General features: G+C 37.3%; 5 protein-coding genes and 1 non-coding gene across 6 annotated transcripts; 2 read left to right on the forward strand and 4 right to left on the reverse strand.

Annotated features, from left to right (window-relative positions):
- Window positions 1-319: 319 nt before the first annotated feature.
- On the reverse strand, window positions 320-3,440 carry LOC106296317 (proline-rich receptor-like protein kinase PERK5). Its single transcript, XM_013732424.1, has 8 exons — window positions 2,535-3,440; window positions 1,800-2,267; window positions 1,636-1,722; window positions 1,469-1,539; window positions 1,307-1,383; window positions 1,089-1,233; window positions 841-1,002; window positions 320-758 (listed from the first exon to the last, which is right to left on the reverse strand). The coding sequence occupies exons 1-8, from the start codon at window positions 3,304-3,306 to the stop codon at window positions 480-482; spliced, it is 2,061 nt and encodes a 686-aa protein (XP_013587878.1). The 5' UTR covers window positions 3,307-3,440; the 3' UTR covers window positions 320-479.
- A 276-nt stretch (window positions 3,441-3,716) lies between these two features.
- LOC106308644 (SWI/SNF complex subunit SWI3D) lies at window positions 3,717-7,540 on the reverse strand. Its single transcript, XM_013745786.1, has 7 exons — window positions 7,023-7,540; window positions 6,273-6,817; window positions 5,512-6,188; window positions 5,252-5,410; window positions 4,614-5,131; window positions 4,329-4,519; window positions 3,717-4,239 (listed from the first exon to the last, which is right to left on the reverse strand). The coding sequence occupies exons 1-7, from the start codon at window positions 7,447-7,449 to the stop codon at window positions 3,970-3,972; spliced, it is 2,787 nt and encodes a 928-aa protein (XP_013601240.1). The 5' UTR covers window positions 7,450-7,540; the 3' UTR covers window positions 3,717-3,969.
- A 707-nt stretch (window positions 7,541-8,247) lies between these two features.
- On the reverse strand, window positions 8,248-10,102 carry LOC106300066 (nodulation protein H). Its single transcript, XM_013736130.1, has 5 exons — window positions 10,018-10,102; window positions 9,526-9,761; window positions 9,180-9,438; window positions 8,563-8,901; window positions 8,248-8,465 (listed from the first exon to the last, which is right to left on the reverse strand). The coding sequence occupies exons 1-5, from the start codon at window positions 10,045-10,047 to the stop codon at window positions 8,298-8,300; spliced, it is 1,032 nt and encodes a 343-aa protein (XP_013591584.1). The 5' UTR covers window positions 10,048-10,102; the 3' UTR covers window positions 8,248-8,297.
- An 850-nt stretch (window positions 10,103-10,952) lies between these two features.
- LOC106301385 lies at window positions 10,953-11,529 on the reverse strand. The gene has a single exon (XM_013737768.1). The coding sequence runs from the start codon at window positions 11,490-11,492 to the stop codon at window positions 11,103-11,105; it is 390 nt and encodes a 129-aa protein (XP_013593222.1). The 5' UTR covers window positions 11,493-11,529; the 3' UTR covers window positions 10,953-11,102.
- Window positions 11,530-13,536: 2,007 nt separating this feature from the next.
- Window positions 13,537-13,609, forward strand: TRNAR-CCU. The gene has a single exon. It is a non-coding gene; the product is annotated as a tRNA-Arg (tRNA).
- Window positions 13,604-15,253, forward strand: LOC106316777 (EKC/KEOPS complex subunit Tprkb). The gene is made up of 6 exons (XM_013754650.1): window positions 13,604-13,812; window positions 13,944-14,010; window positions 14,099-14,221; window positions 14,453-14,539; window positions 14,622-14,708; window positions 14,782-15,253. Exons 1-6 carry the CDS (start codon window positions 13,742-13,744, stop codon window positions 14,866-14,868), a joined length of 522 nt encoding a protein of 173 aa, XP_013610104.1. The 5' UTR covers window positions 13,604-13,741; the 3' UTR covers window positions 14,869-15,253.
- Window positions 15,254-22,254: the final 7,001 nt, after the last annotated feature.

Below are 22,254 nucleotides of genomic sequence, written 5' to 3' on the forward strand. Positions count from 1 at the left end.
ACTGTTTTTTTCTTTGATCTAATGGTTTAATTTTCTGACAATTCTCTCAAATACCGTTTTTTGTGGCAAAAATAGTCTAATGGTATTTTTTTTCCTTAAACACTATTTTTGTGACAAAAACTTAAAAAGAACCATTTTGGGAATTTCTCTTAATTTTTCTTCAAACAAAAAAAATCTTAAGAGATGGGAGTTATTTGATACCAACAATAAACATTTAATAAAATCATGACTAAGCATATCAATTACAAAACCATAACTTATATATGGCTTACTAAGAGAAAACACACTATAGTCTCTCTGGTAAAATAAACACCTAAAAACATGATAATTGTGGACTTTTTCAAACTGCTAGCTATTCTTTGAGGCAGAATGAAACAACACAAAGGAACAAAATGCCTTAAGCAAAAGATAAAAGGCATAGACAGAGAGATGAAAGTGAGTATATATATAACTAAGAGTGTGTGTGTGTGTGTGTTTCTCTAAAGCTGAGAATTGCGTCTCATTGAAGAACCTCTATGCATCTCTTCACTACTCGAAGCAGACGGATGTAACCCATACTCACTTGTCGCACCGTACTCACTGCTCTGATACTCTTTTGTCTCTAACGCTAACTTCCTTATTTTTTTCATGTCTGCACTGTACGAGCTTGCGTCATACTCTGAGGTCATGCCTCCGGGGCTCAAATACGAGTTTTGTCCCGGTCTTCCTCCTTCGTTTAGATCCTCCATTGACATGTCTCCTTCTAATGCTCGTACAATCTTTCATTTGTATACATAAGTAATGTCATCAAGATTGTGATTGATTTGATAACAAAATAACTAACAAGTGTTTTCTTTGAACCTGGCTCATCTTAGGCCGTCTTCTTGCTGAGTGGCTGATGGCTGCAGCTGCACAAGAAGCCATTTGAGCCATCTCTTGTTGATTGTAGCTCGTCTCTAGACGTGGATCTGCTAACTGGCTGTAATCTCCATCTTGAGCTGCTTTCATACACAAAGGCCTTGCCTACAAAACAAATGGTCACATTATTAGTCTTAATTTTAGTGTTTTGAATATTAAACAAGTAATTACCAAAGAGAGGATCGACTTACCCAATCTACCAAACTATCTTCCATTTCTCCAGTTAGATCCACTGGAGGTCGTCCTGTTATGAGCTCAAGAAGCATTACTCCAAATGAGAAAACATCAGATTTGTCCGATAACTTGCCGCTTGATGCATACTCTGGAGCTAAGTATCTGAACCAAAGAAACATGAAATGTAATAAGTACATTATAAGCAAATGTGTTAAGAAAGTTCAGAGGATCTTACCCGAATGTTCCCATGACTCTAGTGGATACATGAGTATAGTTGTCCTGAGACAGCTTAGCTAATCCAAAATCTGCAACCTGTGTATATACGTAGATTGATTTACACATCAACACAAAGAGATATGAAAGTAATAGCATTACAAGGGTGAACATAAATATATACCTTGGTTTCAAAACTGAAATCAAGAAGAATGTTTGCAGCTTTAATATCTCTATGGATAATTTTAGGATGACCTATATCATTCATGTAAATATATACAAATCTTTAATTCATTATAAAGAGAGCTTGAATATAGAAAGTAAGTTGGTGTGAGTTAAAAAGTTTCTTACAGTCTTCGTGCAAATATGCAAGGCCTCTAGCTGATCCCAATGCAATCCTCAGTCGTATAGACCATTCCAAAACAGGACGACCCTTTCCTGAAATACCAACCATGTTATTGATATTAGAGAAACCATACTTTTAAAAGTGATTATGTTATGTTAGATGAATGTACCGTAAAGATGGAACTCAAGAGTGTTATTAGGTAAAAACTCGTAAACTAGTAGGCGTTGACCACCAGAGATGCAATATCCAACAAGAGAGACGAGATGACGATGATGGACACGGCTAATGATCTCAACCTCTGCTTGAAACTCGCGTTCTCCTTGTCCACTTCCAACTTTAAGACTCTTCACCGCAACTTCTTTGCCACCAGGCAAAACCCCTTTGTGAACGTATCCAAATCCTCCTTGTCCTAGCAAGTTGGACTGAGCGAAACCTTCTGTTGCAATGGAGAGTTCATCGTAGGTGAAAGTGCTTTGGTTGTGACCAAGAGTCGCAGCCTGAGGGGACGGCGTTGGACCAGCTAAGTTGGAAGTGTCACTATGAGGACCAGACACAGGTTGCTGTGGGACCCAGTTTCCACCTCCCATATTTACTACATGATCTTGAGGTGTTCCGTTGTTGTAATAACCACCGTTGCCTACACTACGCAACAACTCCTTTAGCTTCTAAAGCTTAATCAATTAATCAGTGTTCTAAAATTCGGTCTAGACAGCGAGTAGACGGTAAATTGAGCCTAAATGAAATTCGGTCTAGGCGTTCAAAGAATCGGTCTAAACATCCGCATGATCAGTAATCTCCTATAAAGGGACTAATTACTGCCTGACGATTTCTTGAGCATTGATACAAACTACTAGATTATGATCGTTATGAAACATTTTTTAGATGTGGTAAAACATGTGATTACCGTTAGGTGCTCCAAATGGACTGTTATTGTAGTAGTGCAAGTGGTTGACTTGAGGATCACGTTTCTTCTTCTTTTTCTTGCAACAGATGCAAATGAGCACTAGAAGTAGAAGCAATAGCCCTGCTCCTACAAGGACTCCAATAATCAATCCAACATTGGCTTGATAATGATTTTCTCCTGGAGACGATGATGATGAGTCTGAACCTCCACTGCTCCGAGGAGGGCTTATTGACCGAGGCGGTGAAGGTGAGCCACCGCCGCTGGAGTTTCTGTTGTTCCCTGATGGTGGAGACGGTGTAGAACCGTCTCTGTTGTTACCATTGTTGTTGTTGTTGTTGCCGCCGCCAGTGGTTCTGTTACGGTCTTCATTGGCTCCAGGAGAAGGAGGGGTTGGTCTTTGTGAAGGGGGTGACTGGTTGGCCGGTGTCTGAGGCGGTGCAGGTGGAGTTACCGGAGTTTTGACTTCAGGAGAAGGTGTTACCGGAGCTTTGACTTCAGGAGAAGGTGGAGAAGGATTCTCTGGAGTTTTCGGTGGTGGATTACCTGCAACAGGCGGTGAAGGTGGCGGTGATGGAGGAGGTAAGGTTTCTTGGCTCGGCGGTGCAGGAGGCGGTGAAGAAGCAGAGCTATTGTTAGTTGGTGGAGGAGCAGAATCAGGGGCCGGTGGGGATGAAACAGGTGCTACTGGTGGTGATGTCTTATTTGGCGGCGAGCCTGTACCTGCATTAGGAGCTTCCGGGGCAGGAGGTGAATCCACGGGCGAGTCAGCCATGATGACGTGTTTTTCTCGGTGAAAGGTTTCTCAACGACGGAGAAACCTTTGTCCCCGGTGATCCTGGACGCAACAGCCTTGTATTCCAAGCAAAACACAAATAGCTTTATGCGATTAAAAACTTAGAACTTGGAGACATTCATACCTACCTCGTGGTGAAAGAGATGATTGTTTGAAAGTTAGAGAGAGAGATTGGAATCGTGATGGATTCTTTTTGGGGTTTGAGAAATAGCTTTCTCCTAGGAACAAGGAGAGTTCCTATGAACAAATGAACAGTTTTGACTATAATTAGAAAGCAAATGTTTCTCTCTTTCTCCATCATCTATATTTGATACTCCCTGTTCCACTGGAATTGTAGTTTTAAGAGTTTTCACATATTCTAAGAATAAAGTTACAACTCCAAATAGGATCGCTTGGTTATTTATAAATTATGTTTAGTTTAGTTTTTTTTTTTTGTTACAAGATAAATGTATTCAAATCTATGCATATCTTATATAGAAATTCATATAATCTTTAATAAAACCGCGCTTACAATATCAAAATCTAGTAGAACATAAAGAGCTACCCCGCGAATCTGAACACTATCACGTGGAACCACTAAACCGAATAAACATTGTCTGAACATGGAGCTGGATCTGAATCAGGAACAGAGAATGATGATATTCATGGACCTGGAGGTCTTGGCATTGGTGGGCGTGGAAAGGCCATCCCCATCGGAGGTCTATGAGCCACATTAGCAAAATTTGTAGCGATTCTGTTTGCTGGTAATGATGCTTTTGAGGACACTGAAGGCGGGACACCCAGTCGAGACGCTATGATCTGTGCTCTTTCATGGTATAGCCGTTGCCTTGACCTTTCTAACTGCTCTCTTACCCTCGCTGTCAAGCTTTCAGCGTCGTTGAAGATAGATAGCTTTGCTTCTAGTTTATGTAACTGCTTAGGCATACCAAAAAAAACATCATTATTATGTTACAACTCCTGAACAATCTATCTAAGGTGCATAAACTTGAACGATATTTTACCTGCTTCTCTATTAATGATCCAGAAAGTTGTCGGATTTGATCTTCTTCAAGCTTCGCAAGATGCTTTGCCTTTACTGCCGCAGCTGAGAGAGCAGAGATAGCTGCGCGCTTAAGCTTATCAGAGTTATGTTTGTCTTTTGTCACCGCACAAACATTCTTCTCTTTACTTCCTTCTTTATTTAGTTTTTCACCTGCAAACAATGTTTAAACAACAAACCAATAAGATACAAAAGAATCATGCAATGCAGGTCCATTTTCTAATGTTTGAGAGAGAGAGACAACCACCTGTTCCATTTTCCGGTAGAAAAGCTGATCCGATGGGCTGCTCTGCAACAGACGTGTCTGGCATACTATGAACATCCTCCTTAGCCTGTTCAACCTTTTCTCCTGCTGTTTTCACCATATCTTGAGGATCCTTCTCGGACTGTAATGTATCCTTCATCTCCACATCTTTGGATGCTTCTGGCTGAGAAGCATCTGCAGCTGCCTTGGAGACAGTTGCTTTAGAGGCCGCTTTCTTTTCGCTAGAAAGCTTATTACCATCCTTTAAAGGATCTTTGAGCTCCTTCCCTGAACTTTTGTCCTGCAATTTACAAATAATATCCGGTGGTTTCTCTGAACTTTTAGCTGCGGCTGCATTGCTATATACTTTTGGTCCTTTGGAATCTGGATTTCTAGCAGAAATTTCAGTTCGGGAACCAGGTTGCTTTTCTTCAGAGACTGAATCCTGATTTTCTTTGCCTGGATCAGTATCTGTCATTTCCCTATCATCTGAAATCAAGGAGACATCTTCTGCATCCACACTGCAAATGTTTTGCTAGTTTCAGATTTGAGAAACAACAACCAATATCTTCAAAAATATTGAGAGAAGAAGAGAAACACAGAACTGAAAAACATTATTGAATATCCAAATAAATATGAACCTTTTTGATTCAGTTAAGTCAGTCTTGTTTTCTGGTGGATCATCGAGAACAAAACAATGTCTTGTGGCAAGCAACAACCCAGAATTGCTGTTAAGAGATTTTACAGAAGCTCGGGCTGAAGCAGTAGCAACGTCAGCTCCCGCCAATCTAAAAAAAAAAAAAAAAAAAAAAAAAAAGAACCTTGCAAGATCAGAAGGGAAGAGGGTGCATTTATGAATTAAAGAATCTCCTCTCAGCAAATTTTCTGTTTTACATCACAACTTACCAGTCCCATGACAGGATTTCCCAAATCAGCAAAAGATAAAGAGGCTTCGGGTGTGATGGGATAACCAACGTCTTCAAAAGCTTCGGTCAGAGCTTTCAGAGCAATGTTTTCATCAGCCTCATCTTTACATCTTTCAGCAATGACAGTTTCTACCTTGGGCGTTTTCTGGTCGGCTTCCACTTCCTTAGTTTCCTCACTCGCATCCCCAGGCTTTGAAGAAGATTCCTGAGGAACTTTTCCTTCATTGTCATCTTCTTTTTCTGGAGCTTCCTTCACAGCTTCAACTTCAACAACAGGATTCGTATTCTCTTTCTCTACAGGTGCCTCTTTTTGAACAGGTTTCTCATCTTTGGACACAGCTATATCCGTAGTGTCTTTTGAACTTGGATCTTTGTTGTCAATTTGATCAAGAAACGCATCCTCGATTGGCATTTGAAGAAAATGAAGCATACACTGAGCTTTCGTTTTCGTAGCAACATGCTCCGCAATCTCACTCCAATTCTCCTTGAAGATCTCTAAACCTTCCAGTAGAAGAAGAGTCTCTTGATCAGTCCACTTCCCACTACCAACGCCAGGATCCTTAGCAGGCTCCAAGAGTATAAAGTCGGAAGATGACATATCTGAGCTGAACTTGCCACTGTCAAAGCATTCCGTGCACAAGTCAAAATCTGCCTGTCAAAATCTCAATATTAGCATATACAATTTTAAAAAACTATCATTTTGCTAGGACGGAACCAAAACAAAGCGACAAAACACCTGTTTCGGGCAGTGGTAGCGTTTGAGAGAGCAATCAGCCGAACAAGAGTTGCAGTGATATTCAACCGCTGGACCCTCTTGCTTCAGCCAGTCATCAGCAGCAGCAGCCATCGGATCCGGGAACATCCCCGACGGTGTAGTAGCTTGCGCTGCGAGACGAGGCTTCTGAACAAAAGCAGCCGCCATCGAAGAAGCCTCATCCGCTTGGAATCGATATAAACTGTTGAGCAAAGACTCCTTATCCCCAACACCAACACGCTCACCACCACTAGAACTCGCGTCTGGCGGTGGGAACGGGTGAAAATTGATTAACCCCCAGTAGTCCAAGAACTCCATCACCTCCTGCTTTGCTTCAACGTCTCCAACCTCGAGTTCTGTTAAATCTTTTCCTTCTAATTGCGTGTTTGGATTGGAATGAAACTTCCTCATGATCCAATCCCTAATTTCAATGTAAACATCAGAACTGCGACCTTCTAACTTGCCGTTGAAGAAAGAAGGTAACGAACGCTCTTCAAGCGGATGAATCTTTCCCCATGAGAACCAACCTGTAAAAAAAATCTCAGCAGCTCAATGTTAACATTAAGAGCATCAATTAATCGCCACGTGTACTTAGATTCAACATGATTAGGAAGAGGAAGAGCTAAAAAAATCTCAGCAGCTCAATGTTAAGGATATTAAGAGTATCAATTCATCGCCACGTGTACTTAGATTCAACATGATTAGGATTAGGAGGAGGAAGAGCTAACTAACCGCAATGATTAGGCACCACATGAACATTGCTTCCGCGAGATCTAACCCCTTCGAAATCAGCTTCGATCTTAGCCTCCAAGGCCTCCCACTCGCGGATCGCCTTGTTCCTCTCCTCCTCCTCCTTCGGCTTCTCGCCGTCCGCGGCATTCAAGAGCAGCTCAGGCTTCGCCTCGGCCGCGGACGGCATGTTGCTCGGCGCCTGTCGAGCTCTGGTTAGAGGTCCGTTGTGGACCGGAGAGAAGGACGCGAGCATCGCCTTCTCGCGCGTCAGCATCCGCTTGGAGGATGTTGATGAGGAGTTGGAGGCTCCGAGAGCGTTCGATTTTCTTTTCACGCGCCGCCGCGGCGTCGGCTCAGATGCCGGAGAGTCTCCGGAGCTGCCGGCCGAAGCTAGGGTTCCTCCAGTATCGCGTCGTCTCTCCTCCATCTCGAGATAGTCGGACCAATCTTCGGGAGGTTGGAATTGCCGTCGTCAGTGTCTAGCGCATTTTTATCTTTTGTTTTGGGGTTTTTTCGTATTTTAATTTGTTTTGGGTGTAGAATTAGCAAATTGTATGTTTCCAGGGCCCAAAACTGAAAAAAAAAACATGTTGAAATTGGCACGCCTGCAAATTATTAATCTGAAGGTTTCGTACGGTTTTACTTTGGTTTGAATCAATCACTCTGAAATTAGCATCCGGTACGAGGGAATACATGTGGTTTTCTCGGAATTAAACTTGGTTTAAACAGATTTGGAGTTTTTGTATGTAATTGAATAGCATTAAAACAAACTATCAAAAATATTATAAACAATTCTACTACAACCGACAATTTTTGTACATGAATTCATGTATAATGATATTATCATTTTATGAAATCACGTTTGAAAGTGTTATGTTGAAGTTTTTTTAAAAGATTTTCTCTATTAATTTACATAATTCACTTTCTCTATAACTCGAAATCCAAATACCATATTGTAAAAGTATTAATGAATCACTGGTCAAATTATTAAATTTATCATTTGGAATTTTTATCAACAACCTTCTCCCGAGTGAAGCTTTCTTTTTAATGATTTTACCTTGAATGCGCATAAACATTCAAATTCTTGAAAATTTTTTAAGAAATCAACAATCTTTGGCCAATGAAATTCTACTTGGATCTTCTAGAGTAAATTTTTATCCTTGCCGTAACTTCTAGCACTAAGACTGAAATAAATAAAACTGACTGCAAAAATAAAAACAGAACTGACCAAAAACATTTCCTACAAGGTTGTTCTGATGTATGTACTAATTAAACTTAAAAATCTTGGCGTAAGAAGTTTTCGAAACTGGTTCCTTTTAGTGTGGTTTGAACCTCTTCCCAGTTCTGTACATGTTGTGACAATGAACCAAGATGAATCTTCACTTGCCGACTCTTTAACTCACGTTTTGGGACCTTAAGAAACTCTTGTACATCGTCGAGTCTCTGCATCCAAAACAGAAAGCATCTTTAGCACATAAGAATAGAACAACAATCACTGAGTTTATTATATAGTTTCCAAAGGAAAAGATGTAGTAATAACCACAATGCGGTTCTCGACGACATCTTCGTAATGGAGAAGGATATGTCGAGTGGTATTAAAGTAAGCCAATGCTTTCAAAGTCGTTTCTTGAATCTTCTTCAGCTCTGTTATCAAAAGTGATGTGTTGATCACTGGCTTGTAACCTGCAAGTATCTCAGCCTCTTTGGGCGAATGTACGTGAGATTTGTGCGTCCCGTTTAATAGCTTAGCGTCTCTGTCATAAGTGTTCGCGAGTACTGATATTATACGGCGCAGTAAGTTTCTTCTGAAGAGGAAAATTGAAGAGACGCCTCGGGTTTTGAAGTATTCTACTATTTCTTCTTGGTGTTTCATCAGACCCTGCAATATTCACAATGTTGACCAATTTGTCATGGTGTTTCTCCTGTGTTTTCATACATATTAAAAAAAAACACATTAAATCACTATTTAAATACATTATGTTTTGCAATTATCAAATTTTAATAATTTTTATTTAATAATATTTTGATAAACTCAATTAATTTTCTACAAAATTAACAACTTTTACATAGTAAACATAAAATTTCTATCTTTGTAAAATAATTTTTTTGTTTCTAACACATCTTTCTTATGGAACGGATGGAGTATACGTATATTACCTGATTAAGCATCCACTTGAAGCCAACAGCGGAAGTACACTCATTCTTAGAGGCACTACTTAACCAGTCTAGATTATAGACTTTGTCAAGGGTCTCAAAAATGGATGAAACATTAGCCCTCCTATCTTTATTAGAAAAGATCTCTCCGTTGGAGCTTATATTAGTATGATTGTTAAGTAACGTCTCAAACCAGCCACTACCAGATCTCTGCATGGAGATAATGGCAAAGTACCTAACCGGTTGGCAAGAACATTCGTCCCTAAATCATTCAAAACCCCACAAAAACACTAGTCAGTATAAAGAACCAAGAATCATAAAGGCTTTCTCTCTCTCTCTCTCTGGTTACCTGTTATATGTGTTTGGTTTAGGGTAATGCAGGAATGGAATGTCCCATGGCTCGATGTTAGGCTCAGGACAAGGCCTCTCAAAGACTTCAACGTTCAAGAAACCATAGTTTGGGCTGACTCCAATTTGCTTGAGACAAATCGAGCAAATGTACACAGTGCACACCATTACAAAGAAGAGAACGACCATTCTTAATACAAGTGAGGACTGTTTAGGAAGCTTCATGACAAAACTATCCTGCAAAAACAAAAAGAACAATACATTTATGTCCTCGTGTTAATTTTCTAATGTAGAATAATCAACGAAAATCTTTTGTTTTCTAATGATACAGATTCTCAAAGAATATCAATTTGTATGGATTAGAGTAAATCAATATAAGATTATTACGAGCTGAGATTGAAACTACTGGACAGATCAGATCACTCACAATGTCACAAGAAGATTAAAAATGGGCAAAGCTTTGAAACTAAAAGTGAGACATGAGAAAATGTACCTTGGAGAGTAAAGAATGATCGTCGGCCATGGCTGCTTGATAAATAGATAGAGAGAGATGAGAGATTAGAAAAGAACAGAATAATAGAAAGGTATTGGAATTTTTTTCAGACAAGACTAGTGTAAAACTTTTGTTTTAGAGATCAACGCAATGATTAGAGTGAAGCCCCACGACCGTTGTTTTTTTCTCCTTCTCTGTTCGGTTGCTTCGACTTCACGGATTTCGAGTGATTAAACATTTTAAAATGAAAAATAGTATGGAAATTTCGGGAAAAGTAGAGCGTAAACTCCGAGACGAACAAGTCAAGATTCACTACAACGTCATTTTTGCTGACATGCACCGTGTTACACCAGTCACCACTGTCTGTGGCTTCCTTTTAAATAGTACTATTACATTACTAACGTTCAATTGTTTATAGGAATCAATATTGCATGTAAATCTCTTAGCCAAATAAAAAAGTTGCATGTAAATGAAAATTTATAATGGTGTTTTTTTTGTTAAATTTACATCAACTTTGGCATGAGGCAACGTTATTGTTTTCGTCTATTACACTGTGGTGCTTATAATCCTAACATTTGGACGATTACTTATATCAACACAGCATAAGAATGTAACTGTCCCAAGAAGATAAAATAATATGTTACGTACATTCGCCACATGCGACCTAAGTAGACCATGTTAATCTCTCTTTAAAAACATAAAATATATCATATCAATGTTATTAATTTTGGCTAAATAAGTCTGAGCTTCTTGTTACACGTACGGATTTTTTTTTTTGTCAATTCTAATTTAAAGATTGGATGGATGAAGTTTAAAAAGAAATTCGATATAGCCATTAATTTTTTTTCTTGAAACTTATGAAAAAAAAAAGAACATTGAAAACACATAGAAAAGGATATTCTTCAACTGCAAACAATTTTTACATCGGTGAAGAACAGTGAAGAAATGAGAAAAAAAAACAGAGAAAACACATTACAGACCAAATTAGCAAATACATTAAGTCCCTACGAAGAGAAGAAACTCAAAAACAGAACACAAAAAATTATCAAAAGAAGGTCATTGTGTAGTTGAAGAATTGGTTCTAATTAATGGTGATAAAAAGAACTTCTCTTATGATCTTTCTTGGACTTCACGAATCCTAACCCTAATCTCTCTCTCCACCAACCACTGGACCCCTTTGATTTGCTTCTCGGTGAATCACTATCTTCTTCGCTGAGTTCCTCCCTCAAAGTTGACATTCTCTTCGTCGTGTTGACTTCTTCCTTGAGAGGTAAGATCATGCCATCAAAGAAGATTTCATCTGCTGTGATCATGGAGAAGTTGTTGACACCGAACTCAAAATCATCTGACGACACTGGTGCCTCCTTGTACTTGACCATGTCGTTCTTAGTAGCTGCGAAACCGCTGGAAAACGAGATTCTTGGCTCTGCATATGCACCGTACTGGTGATGTTGCTTCATGTTGGAGCACTCCATTTTTATCTTCACTCTTTATTGATCTATCTTTGTTTGGTGTTCTACTGTATTTGTTGCAATCTCTATTAGTACATTTGCCTGTATTTATATGATACATGTTAGATTCATGTACGTCCTTTTTTTTATAAAAAAATAATAGGGAAAGATAATACTTTATAATTGTCTATGATGTCACACATACACAAAGGGACGGAAGTGTTGTCTTTTGGAGGCTATAGATCTAAGATTAGATTTTTAATTGATTTAAGTTATCTTCAATAATAACTTAATCCATTTTAGGGGTCAAGTTAATTGATTAATATTAATAGTCTCTTGATACATAAGAAGAGACATTTATGATAACGAAAAACAATACTACTTCTAGTTAATAGCTGGAAGATTAAACCCTAGATTAACGTAAAGGGATGTTTTAAGCACATGAACGTTTTAATTTCATGGACATGCATTTTCAGGAAAAGATTATCATGCAACTTCTAAGAAATTTCCCAATCTCAGTTGTTTTGTGATTCGAATAGAAATGGGGATAAAAATAAAATGGTACGTAATACTTTGATGGCTATCCAAAGTCTCTAAAGGTCACACATATATTATTTGTTTAAAGCGTTTAAATTATTTATAACTTATAAGTTAAATCAGATAAACTGGAGTCTGAGTGATTAACAGTTATAGAATATGGGCAGATAGACACACCTCAAAAGACCCATGTGATAATGATAGCTGTTTATCGGCTAATGCACACAGTAATTACTAATCTGAGTTCCCACGCAACTGGGTTTCCGACACATTAACAGTAATTACACACACACACACACGTTGCTACTATCAATCCTCATTCCAACAACCAAGAAAACTCATTCTTGAATTACAAAAAAAAAACTATGATAACCGTACATTTCTTGTTGTATTCACTTATCAAGTGTATTCATTATCTCGAGTTAATTAAGACCTCTTATAACTGTTAAAATTGTGAATGTAATAGATAGCTATGAAGTAAAAGCCTATAGTAAAAGATAGCTATGGAGTAGTAACTCTATCTTATATGTCGTCTGCTTGTGCATAAATTAATGTATATAATGAGAGTGTGTCTCTCCCATGGTCTCCCATATAGTGAACATAAGTTGTCTCTTGCAGTTCACAAAATTTTGAGAAACTTTTGTCTTCTTGTGATGATTAGTTTAAGCGTCAAACGCATTATTATAAAGTAACAAAAACTCAGGCTCGACGTACAAGGTCGGATCTTGAATTTCACTTGTTATTGTGTGATATTTTAAAATAAATAATATGAAAAGAAGAAGGTTCGATGAACTTCGTGCTGCTTTCGACTTCCAAACCCAATAGATTTTTTAGCTAGATAATGTCGGTGTTTTCTTCTGACGAAGCAAGCGATGATTCGAGCTCGGATGGGTCAAGCATGGCTGGATGGGTAGAGAACATATCCGTAAACATCCAGCTCAATTTTGGAGGAAAATTAATGAAGTATTTGTTTAAAAAGGAGAATTTTTTTTTTTTTTTAAAGGAGAATTTGAATGTAGAATTATCGATCTTTTTATACGGCTCGTACTTGAAATCTTATTACATTTGGGGACATCGATAATGTAAATGGAATTTCAATGTTTAGAATTGTGCAATAATTCTATGAAATCTCTAGATATCTTTTGGTCTGGTCGTTCTGGCTGTATGATTGAAGCTCGTTTTGATAAGTGGTTTTTTGGACTTCATGAGGATGTTATTAAGGTGATTGAGTTTGACTTTATGTTCAGAGATTTTAATATATATATATATATATATATATATATATATAGTATAGTATATCGTGAAGAATTGCTGCTTAATTTGGTACTATATTAATAGATTTTTCTTTATAAAAGGCATTGTAGATTATAGCTAGTTTGAAGATTAATATTTGCATCATTGTGACTTTGTGAGTACCCTTCAAATTTTTGATAAAACGAAACTCCAATGTTAGTAGTATAAGAGGCACTGAGACAGTCTAATGCATTTTCATGTGGTCTCTATATATATCATAGAATTAAGGTAACAACAAGCGCCTGTAGCTCAGTGGATAGAGCGTCTGTTTCCTAAGCAGAAAGTCGAAGGTTCGACCCCTTCCTGGCGCGTTTGTTTTCGTTTCCTTTTCTGTTTTTCATTAATCTTGAATAGTGTATTGACTTGCCGGATCTGTGTCACCAACTCCGGCGGTGTAAAACCCTAAACCCCGCCCTGCTTTTTCGCCGCCGACTTAAAGAGTTATGAAGGTCTTCCATCTCGACCGTGAGAACACTCTATCTGTGTCTCTCTTCTCCGATGTCACCAACTCCAAGTATGCCCTCTCTCTCTCTAAATTACGTTTTTTAGACAATATTCTCCGATTCCATTACTATCTTCCTTGTTTTGCTTCAAATTCTCGATTTTGTTAACAAACATTTTGGGAGTTTTATTGTTGTTGTTCAGGGAGCTCTTGAGTTCGATTCTAGATGGAACTCTGAAGCTGGAGGTCTCATTTCTCAATGCATTACTCGTAAAGTTCTTTTCTTTCCTTCATTTTCCTAACATTCTTTAACGATTTTAGTTTTCTTGATCTTATCAACGGGTTTTGTTTTTATCAGATACCAGACGTTTTCCCTCTCTTAGCTGCTGCTCAGAAAGCACTCGTCTCCAAATCACGCGATTCTTTATCTACCCGAACTCTTCATTCTGAGCTCGTTTACAACTACTCTGGATCTAAACATGTAAGCTAACAAACGCTTGCTTGTGACACACTGGGTCTAGTTGAGTTGTTCGAGCCTTCTTAGCTATTGGTTATAGCTGTTGTGAGTTATAGTTGTGTGCTGAGAGTTTCTCATTAATCAAGGTTTCTTAGGTTTAGTGAATTATATATATATATATAAATAAGAATACATTACAGGCAACTTATCTAATGTTGTTGTTGTTGTTGTTGTTCATTTCTTGCTCCAAACTAGATTACGGAATCATTGAAACGATGTGGGATATCTGAAAGCTGCTCTACTTACATCTTAGCTGCCCGATTCAATGCTTCGCCCCTTGAGGTCATCATCTGAAAAAATTCATGTTAATTACTTTTTCTTTTGTTTCTATCAACCATGAGATATTCTGAGATACAAAACTCAGATGGAGGAGGTGGCTAAATTGATCAACGGGAAGGAGATTGACTTGGAGGAGTTAAAGACGCATGCTAATCAAGCCCATATGCTAAAGGTAATGTTTTGATGTAGATGCCCTATTTCGTTTGTTCATACAAGCAGTAATCAGCGACATTGATTCTTTTCAGCATTACAAGATAACTAGCCAAGAACTCGGGATATCCTCTCTCGAAGATGCCATTGTTTGCCGGATCTCTGCACGCGACGCTTTGTAGAAGAAGAGACATCTTTCTCTGTGTTCTTATCAATTATAGTAGTTTTTTTTTTTGCTCAGCTATAACTAAATGTTACAACTCGTTTTGTAGTTCTTATCAGTTAACCTCTTTATTTATTTCTTGTCCTCGTTTAGTTTGAACTATGAGACGAACATATTAAAATACAAAAATTGATGCACTAGTAATAAATTACATGTTCTTTGCTCACTTTAAACAAAGTCATTCCAGTGTCAACTCTCTTCTTCAACTAAAACAAGAAAGAGCTCAATTTTTATGAACCAAATACAATTCTCGAAAGAGCAAAGTTGGAGAAGAAGAAGAATCACTGGAACATATCAGCAATAGTGTTGCCTGAATCCGAAGAATCTCCATTCCCAAAATCCATCATCATCTTCAAATATTCATCCATATCACAATCCCATCCTCCTCCTCCTCCTCCTCCATGCCACTGCTCTGCTTCCACAGAATCCTGCCACACCTGGCAAGCGTCGGAATCCGAAGGAGGCATTCCCGCGCTTATCACTGTGCTGGAGAAGCCCTGATACGGCGCCGTTTCGTTTTCCCCTGAGATCACATGCTGCAAGGCGGAGACTATGACGGAGAGTTCTTGCTCCGGTGACAGCTGCTCCTGATTATGATACGGATACCGGGTCAAATCGCGATCCCGAGATGGAGCTCCGGATGATAATTCGGGTCTGTTATTAGGATAATGCATTTGATTTTGGATTTTTGTTGAAGCACCTGGGAGATAATGATGAAGTGAAGTGTTTTTGTTTGAGCAGAAACTGAAAGTGGAAAGAAGCTATTTAGAGCATGATTATCCCTATCACCCCAAATAGGTTTCTCAGTGAGTTTTTAATTAATAAAAGTAACCTAAGAACTTTAGTTAAGAAACTCTCATTTTAATGGTCCAATGAGAGTTTTTTAATTAAGGTTTCTTAAAAAAAAATTTTTGAATTATATGAACTGCCAAAAACATCTCTAGTGAATCTCTACAAACAATTGTTTCATTTTGATTTTCTTTTAGCGAGATCATAACCTCAAAGAAAATTTTGTTTTCTTTTTACTCGGAAATCGCTATGGGGGTTGAGCTAGAGTGGACACTACAATTTCTTCTATGATCAGTCTCATAATTCCAAAATGGGAGGGACCAAAGAACTACTGTTTTAACATCATACTAAACAATTGATGAGTTCCAATTATTATAACAGGAAATGGATAGAACCTGCTTTCTACCTCTCACTCCTAGACGAGGTGTTGCCAAGGTAATGAAACTCCTCGAGCCCAGCAAGGCTACCTCGCGGAAGATGTGAGTTCCCAGAGTTAGACATACCTCAATGAGAGTCACAAGTACTGGTTGCTTGACGATGATACATGAGGAGGAGCTTCAGTCGAGAGCTCAAAGGGTGTGAGCCAAAGGCACTCCATAGAAAAACAAAAGTCCCTGCCATAATTAACAACACAGTCAACTTCTATACCTTCACCAGTGATATGAGAAAACCTAAATACAGAGCTAAAATACAGAGCCAAAGTTCCAAACATTTAGCAGTTTGCTTGGTTAAGAACTAGATACGCCATGACAGATCATAACAGAACACTAGTGTGAAGACTTTTTTATCCCCAAAATGAGACAAAACCCACTAAAGAATGGTGACTATAAGCATTTGTATATCAGTCCAATAAATTCATACCAAAATAATTCACTGAAATTAAGACTCACTTGTGTTGTGGATTAGTCAATTCTAGCAATGGCTTGACATGGTTCTCTTTAGAATAGGCAAAGTCTCTCTATTTCCATCCTCGAACTCTACCATCATCACTACAACTACACAATTTTTCCAGAATTTCACATCAAACTCAGAGCTTTGAATTAACTAATGAACACAATGGTAAATAACTAACCCACATCAATCTAACGCTCAGAGCCTTGACCTTCCTCAAGACGCGCTGTTTCCTCGCCAGTGAAGAGGCGTCGCGGACTGGAGCAGTTTCCAGGGTGGAGAAGAGAGGAATAGAGGTCCGTGGAGAGGGACGAACCATTAGGAAAGGGGAGGCAATCTGTGCATGTAATGTGGGAGCGGCGCGGCGGAAACGACGGTGCGATCGGAGAAACGGCTCCACCGCCGGAAGCTGGAAAAATAATCTGGCCTTTTTAAGGGGATTGGTTTCAGCTAGCTTTCGTAGAGATCTGTAGAACGCCATCGGTCATCAACGTTTTCGTCTTCCCTCAATGATGACACGTGGTTGTATAACCTTTGTAAAGATCGATATCAGAAATGGCTAATTAAGGATCGGTTACAAGGCTTTAATTTTTTTTTTATTTAAATAAATCACTCATTAACCTAAAAACCCTGCTAAGGATCGCCCGATAATGGTGGTCTTATATATGGGTGTTTTCAAATGTTGGTTAGTTGCCAACTGGCACACACTCTTCAGACTCGGGTTTTTTTTTTTTTTTTTTGACACCAAAGCATTCACAGACTCATGTTGACTCTGTAAACTAGATCGGTAACTCCGAATCCATGTGAACGATAAATGACGGTTGTTTCCTAGCACTGAGTGCTAAGCTATCTGCCCGAAGGTTCGCCGTCCGAAATACATGGACGATGTCTGAATTGAGGAAACTTCCTTTAAGAAGCTTGATGTCTTCTAGATAACTTTCAAATGCTAGTCATTCTTCTGGTTCCGAAACCATCTTCACCAATTGAGAACAATCCGTTGCAAACGTTACCTGCAACTGTCTTAAATTCTTCATACATTCCATTGCCCAAATCAATGCATCTACCTCCGAATGGAGGGGTGAAAGACATGCCCTTACATTCATTGCCCCTACAGACCATCAAACCCCGGTAAAGTAGTATACCAGCCTTGCCCTGAAAACAAGTCATTATCTTTCCATGAGCCATCTAGGAAGCACCATCGACCTGGTGTTGCTAGGGGAGGACTGGTCTGTACCGAAAGCTCCCTCGTTGGGTCATTTCCCACATGTGCTTCTGTCCAAAGTGATGATTCTAATTCAGCTAATTGAAGAGTGTCCCTCAGATCAATATCCAGATTACTAAAACCTTTGTTATTTCAGGCTTTTCAAATATACCATAAAATCCATGCAAACTGATGGTCATCCATCTTTGGCTGAATTCTCCAAAAAAAATGATCCATATTAGCAAATAATGAACTGATAGAAAAAATATTAGGAGGTGACAGAATCTTGGATAATGTCCACACTTGACGTGCTGGAAGACATTCATAAGATCATAAAATACATCGTTTATTGATTTTTCCGGATCTTCGAGCACAACAAATACACGGGCTCTTTTTGTGATTTTTGATTTTTTTGGAAACACGTGCGTTAATTTCTGGGGATGTCGATAATGATATTTTATTTATTTCTTGGATGGGTTTATATGACAGTGACATTTCTTTAAATATAAAGTATTGGATCCATTATGTGACGCTTTTTAAGAAAGAACCAACTTTTGTGATTTGTTATTTAATTATTATTATTATAGCGCTTGTGTTCGTTTTCACACAGTTTATATTTTAATTTAAACATGTTTAATTGGGAATATGAATGTACGTAATTGATTGCGTTAGATTAAGTCACGTGCTATTTTTTAATATTTCGTCGACTATGTGAGTAATTTGTCTTCACATTTAGAGCTTTGTATAGATCAATTTGTCTTTCTAGATGACTATTGATCCATCGTCTCAAAACTCAAAAGCATATATATCGATCCTGTTTTGTCTTTTTATACTATAGTATACAACGAATCAATCCAACAACGTTTTTCTAAGTTATGCCAATAGAGACATGTGCAACATTACATTAGCATTGCGTTTCACACAAACTAGTGGTGAATTAACAAAAGACTATTCATTTTACGAGCACAAATATGAACAATCGCAATTAGCTTTTCTCAACATTTCTGTGTTTCACCGACCATGTTTAATCACGTTGCTTTTCTTAAACCTTATGATTCGACGACACAACTTCTTAATCATCATTTCTTAATTTTCAAATATGCTTTTATTAAGAAATGTGAATTGAAGTGAGATGAGACCTAGATTACTATGTTAAAAACATGTATTAGTTTCCTATATATAGGCTATAGTCATGTATAATCCAAGTATTATGTATTGCCGATTCTAAAATGGAATTAAGTAGAGATAAATCGTAAAACTTATCATCTCTTGTATATACATAACCAAAATATTATTGTTAATTGTTTCGAATAAAACATTCACATAACTTAGTATTATATTGTGTATTGTGGATATGTAAAGTTACGAAACTGAGCTGAAACCAAATATGTATACATTTTTTTTGGTACGAATGTACTTCAAACCAAATATAGTGTACATTATTTCCATCTTACTTTCAATTAATATAATTGGTTTATGACACTAACTACGGGTGGGATGCGTTACATTTATATTTTTCATTACGGATATATGATTGTTAATATGCAAATCCAAAGGTAGAGTCCCCGGTTCCAATCGTAAGCAAAGTGGATTCAACAACTTCACAGAAGAATTCTTCAGAGTCAATATCATTAAAGGGAATCAGAATCAACAACTTAATTTAGTGCTACTTTTGGAGAGAATGCTTAGCCTTTTACATATCTATGATTCATACACATTAGCTATTTTACATGGACAAAGACTGGTGATTAGAGATAAGAACATTACAAAAAACGTTTAAAGAAAATCATAATGCCTCTCCTTGTCTTTAATGGTGATGTCAAAAATATTAGGAAAGTTTGTCCCAAACAATGCGGCTACAGCTTATAAATTAAAACCAATTGTCGAAAGGAATTGGAGAGCCTGCAAACGGGCCTATTAAAATGATTAAGATCTCATATCGTTAACAGGTTTGAGATCATGTAGAAAAATCGTTCAACTTTTTTCTGCTAAATTATTTTAAATTTTTATACAAATTTGTAAATATTTAGTTTATTTTCAATAAAAGATGACTTTGTTTCTGGTGGTCTATCCACGCTAGCGGACATTATTTCATTGTTATTTGAAGAATTTGATGTTTTGCAGTGAGTATGCAAGATTGCGAAGTTGATTTATGGCATATAAAATTAGCCAGCTTAATATATGCATACTTAGAGAAGTTCTTTAGTTGAGATAGGAAATTCATAAATAATTCATTTGCTGTTGGTTATTATACATCTTTAGTATAAATATATATTTTTCTTCAAATCATTCCATGTAGAAATATTCTTGGCTAGGTAGATCAACAAAACAAAATAAAACAATAGAGGCAGAACCAACGTCAAATATAAACATATGCAGATGAGAACGTATAAACTATAGAATTTAGACTCTAACTTGCAAGCGTCTATGGCGAGGAAATTTATATACATTAAGAAAGCAGTCAAACTCCTGCAATAGAAAAAATGCTGCACTTTTAATGTCTAAGAAGCTAAGAGTAGAAAATAAGAAGTTAACCTTCTCCCCATAGTTGGGATCAACAACAAACTCCTCAATGACAAACTATCGTGTTAAGATATCTCCCTAGTTGCGCAAAATATGATCCTCTTGAACACCATAGACTTTTCGTGAGGCTCCAGCCCAGTGAGGAAGCTTTATTTGCTTTGTTGGATCAATAGACTTCTCCTGTTAAGAAGGACAGCTTGTAACGCTATTTGCAGAAAACACAACTTAAAAGGTAAAACAGTCGCAAATCTCGTACTTCCTGCAGAAAGAGCCTCGAGAGCGTCTTCACCCACTTGTTATGATTCTATCTACCTCTGTTGAGTGGTAACACTTTTATAGGCTGAAGAAAAAATATCACCAGCCTAGAAAACTTACAACAGACACATGAATGCATGAGATACACATCAATTGCTTTAAGATAACAGTTTAAATATGTAATTAGCATAATGAAAGTCATGTATAGTCAAGTCACTTAAATTGTTTTGACCAAAGATCATCTATAATACTATATTTTACATAACCACGATTCACAAAGCTGTCAAATTAGTTATGAACGAAATGAGGACTCTCTCTCATATTACCTAGTCAAGAAGGAGCTTGTACTCCAAAAGGTACATTGTAAGAGCGCTGTTTCTGGAGCACAATCATTGGAGTTGATAAGATTTATAAGATACTGCTCAAGTACGAGTTTGGATCTTCTTGTTTAAGGAAGTCAACGAAAATGGGTACATAAACTACGAAAAAGGATATAAAGATTTAACCTTTTTGGATTTCTAGAGTTGTCGAACCCGAAGCAAACGCAGGAGGAGCGATCTCCACTATGTCGGAATCCATTGACGATGTTCCTCAAGATTGATTCTTTATGCCTCACAAAACAAAACAGATGCAAAAGTGATTCAAAGAGCCGATATGACAATTGCATATGTAAAAGTTCAACTCGAACCGTTTCAGAGATTTGGAAGAAGCTTAGACGTTTCCAAGCGCCGCAGAAAGAAGGAGAGAGATGACCTACGTTTCTTTGCTTCATTAGATTTAGGGTTATCGAGGTCGGGCTCACGGACCGCATACATAATCAGAAAGTAGTATCCAAAATACTATAGATATTCCCCTAACGATAAAAGCCCAACAAATTCTCAGATTAAATGAAGTGCTACGTTTAATACAGCCGGGACACGTGTCGACCTGTCAGGTATCGACTTTCCACGTGGAAAAGCAGGAGTGAAGCGAACATATTTATATATATATATATAGATAGATAGATGCTGTATATGTGATTTTGATTAACTTATATTACATAAAATTAGGAAAATCATGATGCCCGCAGTTATGTTTGTAAGTTTACAATACGAATCATACTAATTATTTACATATTTGGTTTCAGCCCAGTTTCTTAAAACATTGAGTATTAAGAACACGTCTTTATTAATTTGTATATACATTAAACCGAGACGAATACAATATGCTAGAATTTGAGAAATTCAACTAACATGAGAGAAACTTACTTTTATTTGTATAACTAGGGTCGGCCCGGACGTAGTTTTTCTATAATATTTATTTTTAATTTTATTTTATGTTTATTTCAGTATTAACTATACTGATATCTAATAAGTAAATTTGTTGATTTATCATAATCTCCTTAACTTTATATTGAGTTTTATTTTGTGCTCAATTATAAATTTAATAAATATAGAGATTTATCTGATATTATCACTATCTTGGGAATAATTAAAAATATTAACGATAAATGTTAAAATATTAAAATATTATATATATGTTTATATTATATTTGGTTTAGTAATATAAAACTGGCCGTATTTTAATATATATATATATATGTATCACATAAGATAGAGATAAATTTTTAGGACAATCAAAATTAGTTATTGGATAATTTCAGAAAAAAATGGAAAATAATTCAGAAATATTTATAATACTATTTGT

This window comes from Brassica oleracea, chromosome C1, assembly GCF_000695525.1.
Source record: "Brassica oleracea var. oleracea cultivar TO1000 chromosome C1, BOL, whole genome shotgun sequence".
NCBI classification, from domain to species: domain Eukaryota; kingdom Viridiplantae; phylum Streptophyta; class Magnoliopsida; order Brassicales; family Brassicaceae; genus Brassica; species Brassica oleracea.